The following is a 16,000-nucleotide window of genomic DNA, read 5'->3' on the forward strand; positions in this document are numbered from 1 at the left end:
AAGAGGTTTCCATTTTCCTCTAAAAGGAAACCTTTGAGGATATTTAAGCTTTCTTAAAAGACAGTTCAAGCTCTTCCATGGGAAGCGGGTGCTTTTAACAGAAACTTTCTTTTAGCTGAAACTGGATTTCTACTGAACAAGTTTTGATTTGAAACCTTCATCCAACCTTAATTGCAGGTGCTTCAGGATCTTTAAATTTCAACCAATACATATAAAGTTTTGTGCCTGAACAGTGACTATGCTAATATTAACTCACAATACCATGGATTATTTAGTGTGAGAAATTTAGTTGCTGAATTTTTGATTTTGGGCTCTGTGTTTCTGATATTTTTTTTACTATACATGACGTCTGGCCTAATACTGGATTTTTAGTGAAGCATTTTATCTTTCCTCCCTTGGGCAAATGCCTTCAAGATGTAGAAAGTTCTGAAACATTTTGAACCCACTTCAGCTTAGGTCAAATCAAGTTCGTGTTGTTTGTTTTACACATGACAACTGCAACTAGTTCAAATTCCCAGTGATTTTTCAGAAAGCCAAAGTACTTTCTACTTCATACTATCCATTAAGCACATACACACAAACATATTCTGTTGTTTGGCCCAAACTCTCAAGAAAAGCAGCAAGCAAAACAAGAAAGCTTTACTCCAAAGCTAGACCATTAGTGCTCAAAAATCTGATTTGAGAGTGGGATGTAGCAGAAGCCTTGTCATTTGCACCAAATGTTAAATATACTTAGTTTCAAACTGGTTTAGGGTTGACAATAACCAAGCTATGTAACAGGCTGCCTCTTGTTTCTCATTTGTGCATGAATATGCACAGATATTGCATTCTGCAGGTGAAGCAGTGCAAGCCTAGCCATCTCTTGTGGTAGGTCCCTGGGTGGAGCAAGCAGACACAGCTGAGTGCACCTTGCAATGCTCAGGCTAATGCTACCTGTCGAAGAGAGTCAGATGAAGGTGAAGAAGGGCGATTAGAAGAACGGAGGCTAAGGGAGAGCTCCCACTGGTCAACAAAGAATCGACGAGACGGTTCAGTCTCAGGCTAAAAAATAAAATAAAAATCAAAGCAATCATACATGACTATGAAGGAAAAACAGGAGAAAATAAGAACAAAAACAGGCCCTTCTTCCCATGAGCAAAAAAAAGTAATTATCAGAGAAGATACAAGGGTCTTTTTCTCCCTAGAGAGCCAGGATTTTCCTTTTTTTTGGTTTTAAGTTATTTAGGGCCATTTGGAAGCAGTTACCTACTTCCACAGATGTCCAGCCTCCTATAACCCAACCAACTAAACCACTGGCACAGATCCCAGATCAATTTCCTCTGCTCCTCCTGAACCTCCCATTATTCTGTATTACTGGCTCAAGACACTACGATTGTATTTCAGGCCATGTGAGACCTCTTCTATATTTTAACTATATAAACCAAAAGCCTGCTCTCCTTAGGGGTGGAAGAGAAAGAAATTAACTTGTATGCGTTGCCAGTAATCAGCATCAAGTTTCCAACATAACATTTAATGTCAGCAGATTTGAAACATCATGCTAAAAAGAATGAAACAATAAAATGCAATCTGCTGTTCAATGCTGTTTCAATGATTTGCTTATCAAATGGCAAACAGCAAATCCCAAACTGAGAATGTGCATCCTTCTGAAACCAGTTTTTCACAGAAGAGCCCAAAAATTGGCCGCTCTCATTATCTCTATAGTTCATTAATGCCCATCTCCCAAGAACCTACTTAATGTAAATAGGAAAAAAAATTGGTAGCTAAACATATCAGACAGTGCTGGTAGCAATTTATAGGAATGTACAGTTTCTATCTGGAAGAAAAAAATTATGTAAATTTCAAATATTTGACCCACTTTCAATTTTAAAAAAGAAAATTATGCTTTGGGTTATAAAAAGGAAAACTAAATGTCATATAGCTGCTTGACCCACAAAAACAGCTATTTCTAGCAATTTAGAATAGGCTAGCTTCAAGATTAAATCTACTGGGCAAAATGTAAAATAGCTGGGATTTCAGAAATGTAACTGTTTGTTTTATACACCAATTTTCTGTACTTAAGATCATCAACATTTAACCAAATTGATTTTCTGAAAATTTCTTACTTTGCTTTCTCTCTCTTACTATTCTACTTTTTCTTGATTTCTTTCCTTAAATCCCACATCATAATCTATCATTGTCTGCAGTGTTCCAACATCTGTTTTCTTTTTCCTCTCTGCCTTATCCACTTTATCCTATCCTCTACTTTGTGTTCTACATCTCCCCTTTATTTTCTCACATCCTTAATTCTGCACTATACAGCAATAAGATTTTTTTTTCTTTGCAGTGTAATGCTGTTAATCTTTTCCATCCTCAAAAAGAGCCTAGAAGTACTAGAGAGCAACACAAAAGGTAGGAAGTAAATGTTTTGGTCCCCGTGTTAATTCTGTATCATTACTTCAACTGAGTAATGAAATACATGTGAGCATGCTGTCCTTGGATCATGACTGAGATCTTCGGTTGTATCACCCATTAACAAATAGATGATAATATGTTTAAAGGAGTCTTCTTACCCAGTCTCTCATTGTTTCTTCTATGTCCCCAACATCCTATTTCAAATCCAGCCAAAGGTTCATTTTGCCTTCCTGGAGAACAGCTTCACTGATTTTAATCGTCAGCAAAGACTGCATCCCCAAAGAACACCAATTTAAAGTGACCTAATTGTTATAAATTCCCTTTTGACATCCCTTGGAAAAGTTATGCCCATCAACAAAAGTTCTGGGCCTGTTTATACTCCCGCTCAAGAAGACAGCTTGGTTTTGGATAGTTAACTCAAAACCATAAATTCTGAAAAAATAATCACTTATGTAGACGGTGTTTTCCAAAGGCACTCTCCAGTTTGCCAAAGGCTGTTGAAGGTAACCGAAAACAGCTAGGAACGAGAAACAAAAGAAGGCACAGTTCAAACTGGCATGCTCCCCTATGCCAGGGAAGACAAACAGGAGAGAATATTAAACACAAAACCAAAACAAAACAAAAGTGTACAATAGAATCAAAGAAAATCTGCACAAGCTGCCAACTCTGTTGCTGGAAGTAAGTATACAGGAAATATGGACACAGAAGTAGTACTTCAGAGCCAGCAGTTATGCTTGGAAAACGCAAATGTTCTTGCTTCCATAAGCAAGTAAATCCGGTGAGCAACTGACTGGTAAATGACCACTGTGAGAAGACTTGATCCATGGTCCAGCTGCTTTTCAGCATGCACTCCGAAGCTTGCAGGCTGTTTTTTACCTTATTGTTTATACTATTTTGTGAAACAGAAACATTCTCATTCCTCAAGGAAAGAGTTAAAAACCAGCAAGCATGATAAAAAATACTACACAAAATGAGCGTGATCTTTTCTTTTTAGCCACGTGACTGTGTACAGGCAATGGTCCCTGTATTCTGGTGAATTTTTCCACCCCTCTGAGCACAGATGTCAGTGGTACCCAGAATCACCCCCTGATGCAGGACGCCAGACAGGCAGGGCTGTAGTCACCTGATGCCTCACAGCAGGCCTGGACTCCAGGAGGGCAGCCAGCTGACATGCCCTTTGTTCAACATTCTCAGGCACTTGGTCATCAGAAAAAAAACGAGGAGATCTCTGTGAGATAAGGAAGGAGGGAAGAAGTAAACAAACCAGGAAAAAAAAATCCCCCAAAGGAAAAGATAACAAAATGCCAGACGCAAGGTAGGAAATTCACATGCAGAGCAGTAAGAAGCTCCCTACCGATGATTGTTTTCATTTCCACTGTGTACTGCATTAATGTTCTAATGAAGAGCTAAATTTTGACACTCCAGGCTAAGAAAAAATCAGCTGAATTAGACATTATCCACAACTTTCCCACCTAGGACAGCTGCAGCCAAAACCAAACAAGCGCATAGCCTCTCCCTGGCATTGCCATCCAAACAAAAACAAAAACCAACCAAACAAAACCCAAACCCAAAATAAAACAAACAAAAAACCACTCTTCATCAAGATGTGGCTTCATCATACACAAAGGAACTTATTCACCAATTTATTTCACCCTAGTGCTTGTTTGTCGAGGATTTCCTTTACACATCTACACCTGCACATATTTGTGTTTCTCAGATTTTCTGCGCAGAAACACACATTTTTAGGGCAATATATTTCAGTGTTCATAAAGAATTAAATAAGCTCTTTAAAGATGCTTGTATATAAAAAGAGAATGCTGTGCTTATAAAAGAGAGGATGTTTAATGAGACTGGCTGGTTGAAGCAAAATCAAACTAGCACAGAAGTTGCCGATTTTACTTCTGCATCTTCTGTCCTACTTGTTCTTACTGCACCATCGTGTCAACACACCCCAGGCACTATATCTGACACCTCTGCTATTCTGGTCTTTCATATCAATCTTGCTGAACTGTTGTGTGTTGCACATAGTGACATGGAACAAAGACCTGACTTTTGGCCTGCTGTACAGGACAGAGTATCACTTGCAACATCATACAGCTTTCAGCTAATTTGTTTGTAGTGTTCAAAAGTAAATGGACCAGGAACTACAACTGTGTGTGTGAAGAAACCTCAGGCTTAATCTGTCAAGAAAGCTCAAGTGCTGCTACATACTGTTAACTGTTCTCCAAAGCAGAACAGAAAACTGGGTTCACACCCAATCAATGAGAAACACTTTTCCCATTCAAAGGCATTAATAATACTCTCTATTTTCAGCTGCTTTCGGTTCCACCTACTCCTTCCTACTAGATCATTTTCACTAAAACTAGGGCCTATTGTAAAGCTGTGGGCTTCTGTGTCACTGCAGACACATGCTTATTCATTTTCTACTGCCTGTCAGAAAACATTCGGCCCACAAGTGTCTTTTGTGTAGAACACATTTTTGAAGTTACAACAGTTTTATAGCTGGCTACCATTTATGACTTAATTCATTAAAAGCCTTTACTGGAATGTCAATTAATTTGTCAATATGAATTCAAATCAACCAATTCTTTTGAGTGCCTATCTTTCCTTTTCCCATGCTTCTGGATAATACTGAATCATTAAGACAGGCTGTTGAATATTTCATTGTTAAGAAGGCTTCAACCCTCTATACTAAATAATGCCTCATCATTTTTCCTTTTACTTTGGCCTGTAGGAGGCAGGATGGAATGCCAGTTGTTTAACCATCCAGAAAGCAAGCAGTGAACACAATGCAACCATGTTCGCATGAATTAGCACAAAACATAACTCTTCTTGTTCTGCTACAGCCACAGCATACTTCAAAAAGAGGTGTAAGAGAAAAAGAAGAATGGGAAGAGCTTAAGTGCCAAATCTATGGCAAAATACAAGCATATAGCAAACTGTTGATGAAGGCTTGTTATGCGTTTGTGTGGGCATCACGCAGAAATAGTTGACTGCTCCTAACTGACTCTCAGCAGTTTCAGCGTGTTAACAGCAGCATTAGGATAAGTGCTTCACTACTCAGTACATTTGCTCCCTGTATTGCACACAGCTGTGTCATCAGCATCCATGCCATTTGTTCATGCTCTTTACCCTTCCTTGTCTGGGACTCTGCTCCCCAAGATAGTCAGCACCAGGTTCCCTGTTTCTCTGCAGGCAACAAATTATGAGCTTAATAACAATCACAGACCAACTTCCTAGTCAAAACAGACTGAATTTGATTTTTCTTAAAATGTAGGCAGAAAAGAAGTCATAATGATAGAAAAACAGTTTACTGAGAAGAATATTTTAAAAATGGCAATAATGACTTGGTTCCTGTAGGGAAGATATTAAAAAAAAAAAGTTCATATAGATTCATATTAAATCTGTTAACTGCAGTGTAATAAAATTAGTACAATAAAGATGGTAAGACGCTCAACATCTACTGTGATGTTAGATCAAAGGAAAGAAATAGAAAGTTTAAAGGAATTGGTAGAATGAATGCATTAGAAGTGCAGAGTTTTTAAAAGACATCAGTGTAACAAGCACATAGATCCATTTGACTCGCTATGAGGTGTGGGCCAAGACAATTTCAGAAAAAGAATAAGGAAGAAGAAATGTCTCCAAAGGCAGGTCCCTCAACTGGTTCTAACAGATTTCTTCTGTAACACAGGAGGTAAAAATTCCTCTGAGTTAAAAGGAGGAAGCTGACAATGTCTTTTTTTTTTTTTTTTTTAATTTGAGCAAAAATGTTTCCTACAGGACATGAGGTAGAAAATGGTCTACATACGTTTGGACCCAGCAGCAGTCAGCTCTCATGACTGAACTAGGCAAGTATGAGAGAGTCACAGGACAAACAAACAAAATACTTGGAGAAGACAGGGAGGGAAAATACAGAGCTAAAGGGTCCTCAGAAACTGAAAGCCCATTTTTTAAATATGGAAAGTGATTGCCACACCATAGATTAAAAAATAAATCTCAATATTTAACTTAGTTTCTCTATCATAAGCTTGGGGAAAATCTGTCACAATGTCTGGTGCCCTGCCATAGGACAAGAGGCAATGGGCACAACCTGAAGCACAGGAGGTTCCAGCTGAATATGAGAGGGCAATTCTTTACTGTGAGGGTGACAGAGCACTGGAACAGGCTGCCCAGAGGCTGTGGAGTCTCCTACTCTGGAGGTATTCAAAACCTGCCTGCATACCATCCAGTGCAACGTGCTCTAGGTGACCCTGCTTGAGCAGGGGGGATGGACCAGATGATCTTCAGAGGTCCCTTCAACCACAACCATTCTGTAATGATACAATCTCTCATTACACTCAACTCAGTTTAGATGTGGGTTTTGCTAATGAAAAGGGCTTTCCCCACCTATTTTACCCAGATGTGCATTCCTGAATCCTTCCTTGCACCACGCTGTCCACAGTGTGCCAGAAAACAAACTGCTTTTTTTGTTAGAACAATTGTAAATCAGTTTGGTAAGCAGACCCGACTAGTCTGCACAAATCTGACATAGGAGAAGCAGCAGAGGAAGTGTGATCCACAGGCTGTAGTGAGGGCAGATGAAATGCAACATGTAACTGTACTCTGAGAAACCACAGTAGTAAGACAAGTCAAACAATATGTTCAAGAATGTCCCTTTTCTACTCTGCTAAAAGTAGAGTTTATAGAAAAACAAGTGCTCAGCAAAGAAACATTTTCCACCTTCGGGGAAATCTATTTGGGTCTATGGAACTGTAGCTGTCTTTTTATCAACTAAAGATTAGTTAAGGGCTGATCAGGAAGGAGGAGAATTTATTACTGCAGTAGGAAGATGGAACAAAAATAAAGACAGACAACTCAAAGAAGCAGGATGACCATGTATAACAAACAAGACAGATATTTAAAGATTTCAGGTAATATTTAACTAGAAGGACAACAAATACATGTGTACACACATCTGATTCACATGTATATACTGTGTTCAGAACAACACAACTCAAATGCAAACTAAGACAGACTGAAAACAAACTCTTGAGACAAATGCCTGGATGTGGGGGAAACTGAAGGACCAAACTGGACATGTGCAGGCCACAACAACAATTCAAAAAAGGACTTCATACAATAAATCTGAAAGAGTTTCATGGATACAAGAGCGAATTCTCAGTCACACTTCTATAAACAAAGAACAGAGATGGAGAAAAGTTGCAATTTCCAACCCTGAACTATTCCGAACATACTAACTTCTGTTTAGAAAAAAGGAGCCTTTGGCCAGTGAATGATCTATATGTAATACAGGATCAAGTTCTAATACTTAGACAAATGCACACCTACTGAATTTCTAAGAAGCATATGTATACCTTAAAGGTAGACGTGGCCCTTTTATTTCAGTTCTATTTTGCTGCAACTCAAAACTGAAGAAGGCTACTGTAATTACTAATTACCCTAGAGTAAAGTCTCAGAATCTCCAGTGCATTAGACAATCATCAAAATGATGCTTCTTCTGAGCTAATGCTGACCTGTGTTTCTATTCTAAGAGGTTGAAGAAGCCCTATCACCCTCTGAAAAAAGAAAATTGGAAATATATTTGTAAGTGGGATGTCTGGTAACTGATTTAGTCATTTGTACAAAGCAGTAATGAAGAGAGAGGGACAGAGCATGCAGAGGGAATCACCTGCTGCCTGGGATACGGTGGAGAGGAAGGTGGAGTGGAAGAAGAGAGCATGATCACTTTTTTGGGGCAGGTCCGACAACGTTCCTTACTCCTCATCTTTTTTTAAAACAAAAAAAAGAAAAAAAAATCATAATAATGGTAGAAAAGCTACGATAACATTACCCTTGACTTTGTTAGACAGGCTAGAATGCATAAGCTTAGAGACCATGACCCTATGCTCGTAGCTCTTATGAATGACCTAAAGCCACATTTTATCCAAGCTGAAAGAGAAAATTTTCACCCATATTCACATGATCACACATCCATTTGGCAGATAACTCTAGAGGCAGCCAATAAACATGTAGTTATAGCAATAATCAATTCAACCAACAGTTTCTGAGTCAAGGTCTTATGCTCAGTCAAACGTAAAACTTGAAACTCTTGGTAGCAGAGTTGGACTGCTCTTGTTGCTTCGTGAAAAATTACTTAGTGCTGTGCCTTGCAATGTTTAAGAATATCCATCCTGTTGACCTGATTACTCTTGCTTGCAGCTTATTAGCAATACAACTCAAGTCACAGTATCCCGTTCTCAGCTTCTCTACCTTACAGATATTAAACCGTCTCAGGCGAGTTAAACTGTGCTTTGCCATTCTACTAGAAGAGAAATACAGCTGCTTTCAAGGCAGTATGTAGCCATACTAAATAAACTGAATACTATACGATGCATATATGTCCTCATTTTTATATACTGAAAGAACATGCCTTGCTAGTTCTTTATGTCCCCGCTACGTACAGTCTTTTCTCCACCATTTCTAGATATTTAATGTATCTTATGCTTGCTTTTTTTTTCCTTTTCTTTTCACTGGAGCGTATCTGGAAATTGTTGCACTGAAAAAAGAAATGCTTGTGTATCCAGAGTCACTGCTAGGTAGCCTCCAAAGAAACAGCATGCTGTGTAAAGATATTATAGATATTCATTATGGTCCTGACAGCTGAGCTGGTGCTAACATCTATTTGGGTGTTCTCTTCCCCTTCACCAAAAAAGTCAACTGTAATTCAAACAGATGCTACAAGCAACTTAAACTAAGCCACATGATTTTGCACTGAAGTGGATTAGGAGCATTCAAAAGGCTCAGCTGTGAAAGCACTAATCTCTAGCAGAAAGGGAGGTAACATTTTCAATCACTACAGCTGTTCATAGACTGTCATCTGACCATGGCCTAGTTTGCATTTGAAATTTCTGTATATTCCCAAACTTGTGTAATTTTGCACGGCAGATCACAGAATATAACATTGTATGGGTATATGAAGTACATATTCAGTCCTCCAGTAGGATGCACCTCTAAGCATGTGAAGTCAAAGATGGCTACAGGAACAAGGAAAGAAAGACTTATCAACGTATTTAAATGAGAAATTAAGTAGGAAAACAGTATTTGCAGAAATCATTGGTATAAGTTCTCTTCTGCTGAGATTTCAGCTCCAGCTGACTGGTCATCTCACATATTACATATCTTTAAAAATCACAATTCCAACAGAATTACTGAAAAGGGTTTCTACCAACACGCTTTTATCACATATCAGGAAATCCTCTTGAAAGAACAAGCATCAGATGTCCAGAGACAGAAGAGATTTGTGCTGCACAACACGTGATCTCCATCTTACAAGCATCTTCATACACATCAGTGATTTACACTTGTGCATTACACACATACCTTCTTGTTATTAGGAGGCTATGAAACTATGGCAGAAATATGCTGAAGACCGTAAGTTCAAAGACTGGAATCCAGGACAAAATTCAGTTTGAAGGGCTAGTCTCCCACACCATAACCACTCAGATACTCTTCTGGATAGACTACATGGCTTTCCTATAGCTTCATGATCCCTGATGAGATGCTCTTTCCCAAAAGCAGTGAAAATGGAAAGCAACAGAACGCAACGTGGAAGATATTTTAGCACGACTAGAGGTTAATTTGAGATTATCCACCATACCACAAAATGCAATCCAGCTTTTTTTAGGAGATACCATGTCACATAAAAAATTGCATGTTTCTCCTGTGCACATACACAAACATTACCTTCATGCATTACCAGCTGCTGCTGAGAAGTTCACAGTAGCATGAACCCAGTTTTGACAACATAGATCAGCATTCCCGAATTGTAGTTCAACAAATCAAACACTGCAATCTAATTCAGGAGGAAAATGCAGGCCACACTGAATGCTTACAGCAGTAGACTGAGGAGGTTTTTAACCTGCTTGATCCTTTCAAGGTTTTCCCTTTTCAGGAGAGATAACAAGGTCTTGTGATGAAAGTAAAAACCACTTCAGAACAGATTCTGCCACGACTTCACTCTTTCTAGGAATTCTGTCATACCAAGCCATCCCTATCCCACCTCTACAGCAGACACAGAGACACTCTGCATTATAAACTGAAACTGTTTGGCTGGTAACTCTTTAACTCCACGGAACAGCAAAATTCTAGACTTAAACTGATAAACAAGGACAGCTAATGAAGTCCACCTGACAGACACTGACAAGCCACAGCCTAAGGCGGATGTAAATTCTCCAAAAAAACTGGTGGTCCAACCCACACCACCTCCTACACAAACATCCAGTTCTCCCCTATAATTATTCTTGCTGCTTTTGCAGTACACTTTTCTCTTCCATGTAGCTTCCAAGATGCAGGACCAAACCTATCAATCACAAGACTGGAAACTGTCCTTCTCCCAAGAACCCCTGAGGACCTCAACTTCATTCTGCCTGCGGGCAAGTATATGAGGCAACTTGTTTTCTTCAAAAGCAGGTCACCACTTTGTCCCCTTCAGGAACTGCTTTGCTCCTCTTCAAAGGACTCCTCAGTAGAAGTCTTTCATTATGTGATATATCTTATGCAGAATCACTGAACAGAAGATTCTGCTTGTGAACTGTGACATTTGTGCCAAACAAGAGACCCTTTACCATACCTTCATGAGCAGATCTTTCTAGCAAACACAAATCCCCCCTGAAGACCTTGTCAGGAGCCATACCACTGCTGTTCAGCATCTCCAACAACACGGACTGGTACCCAGCCCCAGCTCCACTGCTGGTGATTTGTGGCCCAGGAAATAACTTTGTAGTTAGTTCCTAACGTCACTGTAGAAAGCTGTTTTAGTACCGAAGTAACACGCAGTCTCACAGCAGTCAGATTCCTTGTGCCTAAGCAAACAGAATTAAGAATCTTTAGCAGTCAGCCGAAGCACTGCTTCAGCAACAAATTCCCACAGGATGGATTTCTGTCCAAGCTTGACAAAGCTGGCTGCTTGGGTCGGTGCATGGCTTCCAGCCTCAGCTGATCTCTGATCAGTCCAGAAGAAATGGTTCTATATATTCCCAGTTAGTTTTTATGTGAAGACCACTGACGTCCTTTATTTCCCTGGGCAAGTCCTAAGGAACCTTTAGAATAGGGGACCATATAAACTGTTTCTTCGATCCTAATGTATTCTGCATATTGTGCATCTTTGAGACCCGCTTTTATTCTTCTCCATTTCATTGTTAGATGAAAAACACTGCAAAATCCAGAATGAACTCTGGACCCAAGAACCAACCATCTTCTGCTGACACAGTAAAGCTCATCAAAGAAAAAAGTCAAGCAAATACTTCAGGACCAATCCTGAGGGAAAAAGTACCCCCAGACAGCCATCAATGTCTCTGCTGAATAAAAGGAGGGTGACATAAGCCGTGTTCATCAACCGACCCGGTAATGTACAGCCACATACACTTCTTCTGTATCACTTCTTTGGGTTCTCCCCTATACCTGGAAGTATTCTTAAAAATTGAAATCTGTCTTAATCATGGATGATGAGTATCCACCTGAAAGTCCTCATTAGCTTATAAAGAAGATTTTGATGAGAAGGTAGAAGAACAAAGAATGACTCTGGAAACCTAAATGTAATATTGACATTTTTAAGACTCTATTGACAGTCCTACTGACAATTCCCCTCGTTTGGGTCTTCTTTGGAGAGAAATCTTCTAGATCATGGCACTGGTCATGACATGAAGCACTACTTGTGTTGAATACCTTGAGGATAAAGTTCACCATGAATCCATAAACACACAAAAAAGTGAACTTCCAAACTTCTTCCCCTTGCCTTCCATGCCTCCAAAAGCATGCTATGATTAAACTGCAACCAGAAAGAAACAGATGTTTCTCTAAATTATAGCTGCCAGAAAAATATATCTCAGCACTCTCCAAACAAGAGGAGGTGATTTGCACAGGGAAAGAGAGGAAGCCAGTGAGATAAGTATCCCTGTTTGCCTGAAAAGATTGATTGTCACATGCCTTGCTTTCAAAGTGCACTGCTGAAAGAAAAATACCAGTAATGACAATGGGCTAAAACATACAAAAGAGAAAATAAAATATGATACCTACTGATCTTTCTTCTGTTGTTCCTTATTCTGTCACTGTTTGTGGCAGAGAATCTAAAATTTACTTAATCCATAGTAATACAGGAATCTGCAATGCAATGAAGGTCAGAAGCTCGCAAGGAAAGCTAAGTTTGTCACACAGAAAGGAAAACCACAGAAACTGAAATGTCTCTTCTAATTGCAGAACACGTAATATTTCACATGAACAGCAAAACTGACAATCAATTTTACTCTTTACACCAATGAAAAGCTTTAATACCACAGATGGCATGACATCTTTAACCTCACTGGCTGCAATAATTGCCTACATATTCTCTGTTGTTTTCTAAGAGAATAATCTAGAAATACTCCAGACAATACAACATTGCATTATAGGCAAGGCTTCTGATGAAATATCCACTGAAGACCCAGGAAGATGAAACTAGCATAAGACAACAAGGTAAGTTTGACTAAGTCCTCCTGAAACAACAAACCATGCATTATTACCAAAGGCAGACTTTGATTTTATTCATTATAAGTTAAACTATTTAAAATAATGGACTCACACATTAAAAAGGATGTTTTTGCTGGAAAAGGACTGGTTTAAAAACAGGATAGTGATAGCTGGTGTCGGGTGCAGGCAACATATTATATTCATAATCAATTTCTTTACCTGTTTCCACTGGGGCATGGGAGCTAGACGGCCCTGCTCTCGTCTGCTGGATGGTTGGTTGTGAACACGTTCTTGATAAGGCAGGACAGGTTGCTGCATGCAGGTTGTAGGGAAATTGGGTTGGGACCAAGGAGGGATGATAGAATAGCAAAGGAAACTCGAAGAAAGCCAAAGGAATGAGAGACAGAATCAGACAGACAAACATTTAACAAAAAATAGGGTAGAGGAGAATTCATTTAGCCAGTCATATATCAAAAGGGAAAAGACATCAACAAATGGGAAACTGCACTTTTTTTTTGACCTTCCCTTTATTTTCATTGTTTCTTCAATTCAGCCCGGTTATTCCAGCCAATATGCAGTGGCTGAGGAAACATTTGACTGGTAAACAGTAAAATAAATATCACCGTTTTGAGATTATGCTATGCTACCAACACCACTGTGCAATGTAGCATACATACACCTGAACTAGACTTAAAGTAGCTAGATAAGGTCCTGTTCACAATCTGGCCAGGGCGGCACAAAGCTTGGCACCAGATAGACTATGCAGCAGAGCAAGAACTCAGGCACTTAAACCATACTGAACCTTATACTGCTGACACTACACAGCTTAGCAGCATCTTGAAGTGACTCGGCATCACTTCAAAGATGACTACCCTGCAGTTGCAGTAGTTCAGATAATATCCTGAATAACCGGCAGTTGTCAGGAAGCCTCACTTGAAATGATATAAATATCCTGATTGCAATGAAATTCCCAGACATTTATCTGCTGTGCTTACATAAAGATAAAAATACTTAATCACAGTTCAGAAGAACAAACATATAACCTGACATGAAAATGTTCTAATCGGAAATTAAATGATAGCTCTTGGAGGTGAGAAATGGGATGTTCCTGGAAAGCTTTTCAACAGCAAAAGTAGTTATACCAGAAACTTAATTGCTGGTAAGGTGTTTTTGAAAGAGATCACATTATACTGTCAGTAACAGGAAAGTAGACTTTCATTAGGAAGCTCTCCATCCCATACTCCTAAATGTAATTTTTTTCTCTTTTAAGTAACCTTCATTCTTCCCCAGGACAGCCTTTGAAGTACAAGAGCACCACTAGCATCCAGTCTTGAGGAATGCATGTTATTACTCATGATTTTGTGCTATGATTCCAAAATACAGTGTTTTATTAACCATCTCATACCTGTCTTCGTAAGGTTGAGGACTGCACTGGTGCATTCTCCTCAAACTTGGCCAGTAGCTGGGTTGCCATGGACTTGACTTTGTTCTGATTCCCAATGGCAGCATCAATTCTCCTCTCCGTCAGGGCACTCACCAATGTAGGTCTTTCTTCTCTGTAGCTTCGAGGGACGTCCTCCTATCAACCAGTGAGATCAAAATTTAACAGATACATCCAGATGACCTTTTCTCTCTTCCCCTTTCGTGCAATAGATTTCTAACAGTGTAGAAAACAAATCTATTGGTATGCATTTGCAAGCTCACATTTTAATTTTCTTTGGTATGCCATCAAATGTTCTGATAAACTATCTTTCCAACCTTACTTGACACAGTTACCTACCCGAGAGACCACAGTTGAAACACTCATGAATCTGCTGGCATAAAGCAAAGTGATATCTTCAACCTTCGCTGACAATTCTAAGTACTAACTTTTAGCTCACTTGTACCTATTTGGCTATAAGCACTTGAACTGAAGGACTACCTTGCGGAGCGTTGTGGTTATGTATGCTTTTTGCACTAACTGAGACTACAGTTCAACTATGAATGAAATCCCTGACTCTACTACGTGATTTTACTAAATGAAACTTTATTATTGGTGCACTCACCAAATCAAAGTAAATTGCAATAAAAATAGAATACGGAGCAACTGCAATATCTCATTTGTAGTGTACTCTTCTTTCATAAGCATCAGTAAAATATTTCCTCTATAAATACAACAAAGCATAACTTCTGAAGAATTAATTTTAATTTAGAAATTCCCACATAAGCCCAGTCTGGATACAGAAAATGAAAGGACTGAAATGGGAACAAAGAAATGTACCAGATATATTTTTCTCCCTGACACCTTACTTACTATAATACTTACATCCTCAGATTGGCTGGTTTTCCTCCTCTTTCCTGCACCATCCAGTTCCTTTTCTTTTTTGTCCTGAAAACAGAGTAAGAAAGAAAGAAAACAAAGATAAGGATTCTCATACCTTTCTTGTCTGAGACAAATGACATGAGTGCACTTAAATAAGTTTTGTAATACAACTGATTAATTCTCTAGGTCATTCCCCATTTGTTTAAAGAAAGGTGTTTTTTTTCTGTTGCGTGTCATCCCCTCCCACTTCGGGGTTTCATATATTGGAAACTCTACCTGACATTCTTCAACACCTCCAGCAAACTGGGAACTGAGCAATCGATTGTGTTCCAATACAAAGTATATCCCCACATTCTACCAAAAAGCTAGGATTTTAAGACCGAAATATACCACTAATTGAGAGTGCATATTACCAATGTAATTCTAAAGGTCATGTATTGTCTCATGACAAGAGCTGAAGAACACATGGTCTTTTGTAGATACATAGCAGACAGACGCATCCATTTGTAGTACCACCTACTTGGACAGCAGCCTAATAGACACAGCTGTTATCAAGACCAGGGTATGGTTACCTTTGGAGTACGTTTCCGAGAGATGCTTTGTCCCAGTTTACTGAGAAAAGAGATAGGAGATTTGGTACTGGCAATTAGGGCAGCTTTTTCTTCTGCATTCAGGTCCACACTATCTGTTAGCAAAAACAGGTAGGACAAGGGAATGCCATGAAATTATTTCTGCAGTGGTATTATTAAAAACACAACTGAAGGACTCACCAATTTTTTTTTAATATACCACTCTTTTCCTTAAGCACTCTGCACAAAATAATTG

General features: G+C 39.1%; 1 protein-coding gene across 1 annotated transcript; it reads right to left on the reverse strand.

Annotated features, from left to right (window-relative positions):
• Positions 1-17: 17 nt before the first annotated feature.
• On the reverse strand, positions 18-15,973 carry LOC310891893 (uncharacterized protein). The gene is made up of 8 exons (XM_083854119.1): positions 15,748-15,973; positions 15,179-15,241; positions 14,279-14,452; positions 13,093-13,185; positions 8,060-8,155; positions 5,524-5,580; positions 3,515-3,619; positions 18-1,041 (listed from the first exon to the last, which is right to left on the reverse strand). The coding sequence occupies exons 3-8, from the start codon at positions 14,345-14,347 to the stop codon at positions 919-921; spliced, it is 543 nt and encodes a 180-aa protein (XP_083710245.1). The 5' UTR covers positions 14,348-14,452; positions 15,179-15,241; positions 15,748-15,973; the 3' UTR covers positions 18-918.
• Between the last annotated feature and the right edge of the window lie 27 nt (positions 15,974-16,000).

This window comes from Anser anser (assembly GCF_964211835.1).
Source record: "Anser anser genome assembly, contig: HAP1_SCAFFOLD_768, whole genome shotgun sequence".
In the NCBI taxonomy this organism is placed as follows: Eukaryota; Metazoa; Chordata; class Aves; order Anseriformes; family Anatidae; genus Anser; species Anser anser.

Bases quoted from the DNA above. Each gene is read 5' to 3' on its own strand.
- LOC310891893 (XM_083854119.1), bottom strand. From the start codon at position 14,347: ATGGCAACCCAGCTACTGGCCAAGTTTGAGGAGAATGCACCAGTGCAG. The intron at 8,156-13,092 runs GTAAAGAAATTG...TTTTAAAAAAAG, and splicing joins CCATGCCCCAGTGGAAACAG to ATGAGGAGTAAGGAACGTTG. The intron at 1,042-3,514 runs GTGACTACAGCC...TTTATTTTTTAG, and splicing joins GGCCTGCTGTGAGGCATCAG to CCTGAGACTGAACCGTCTCG.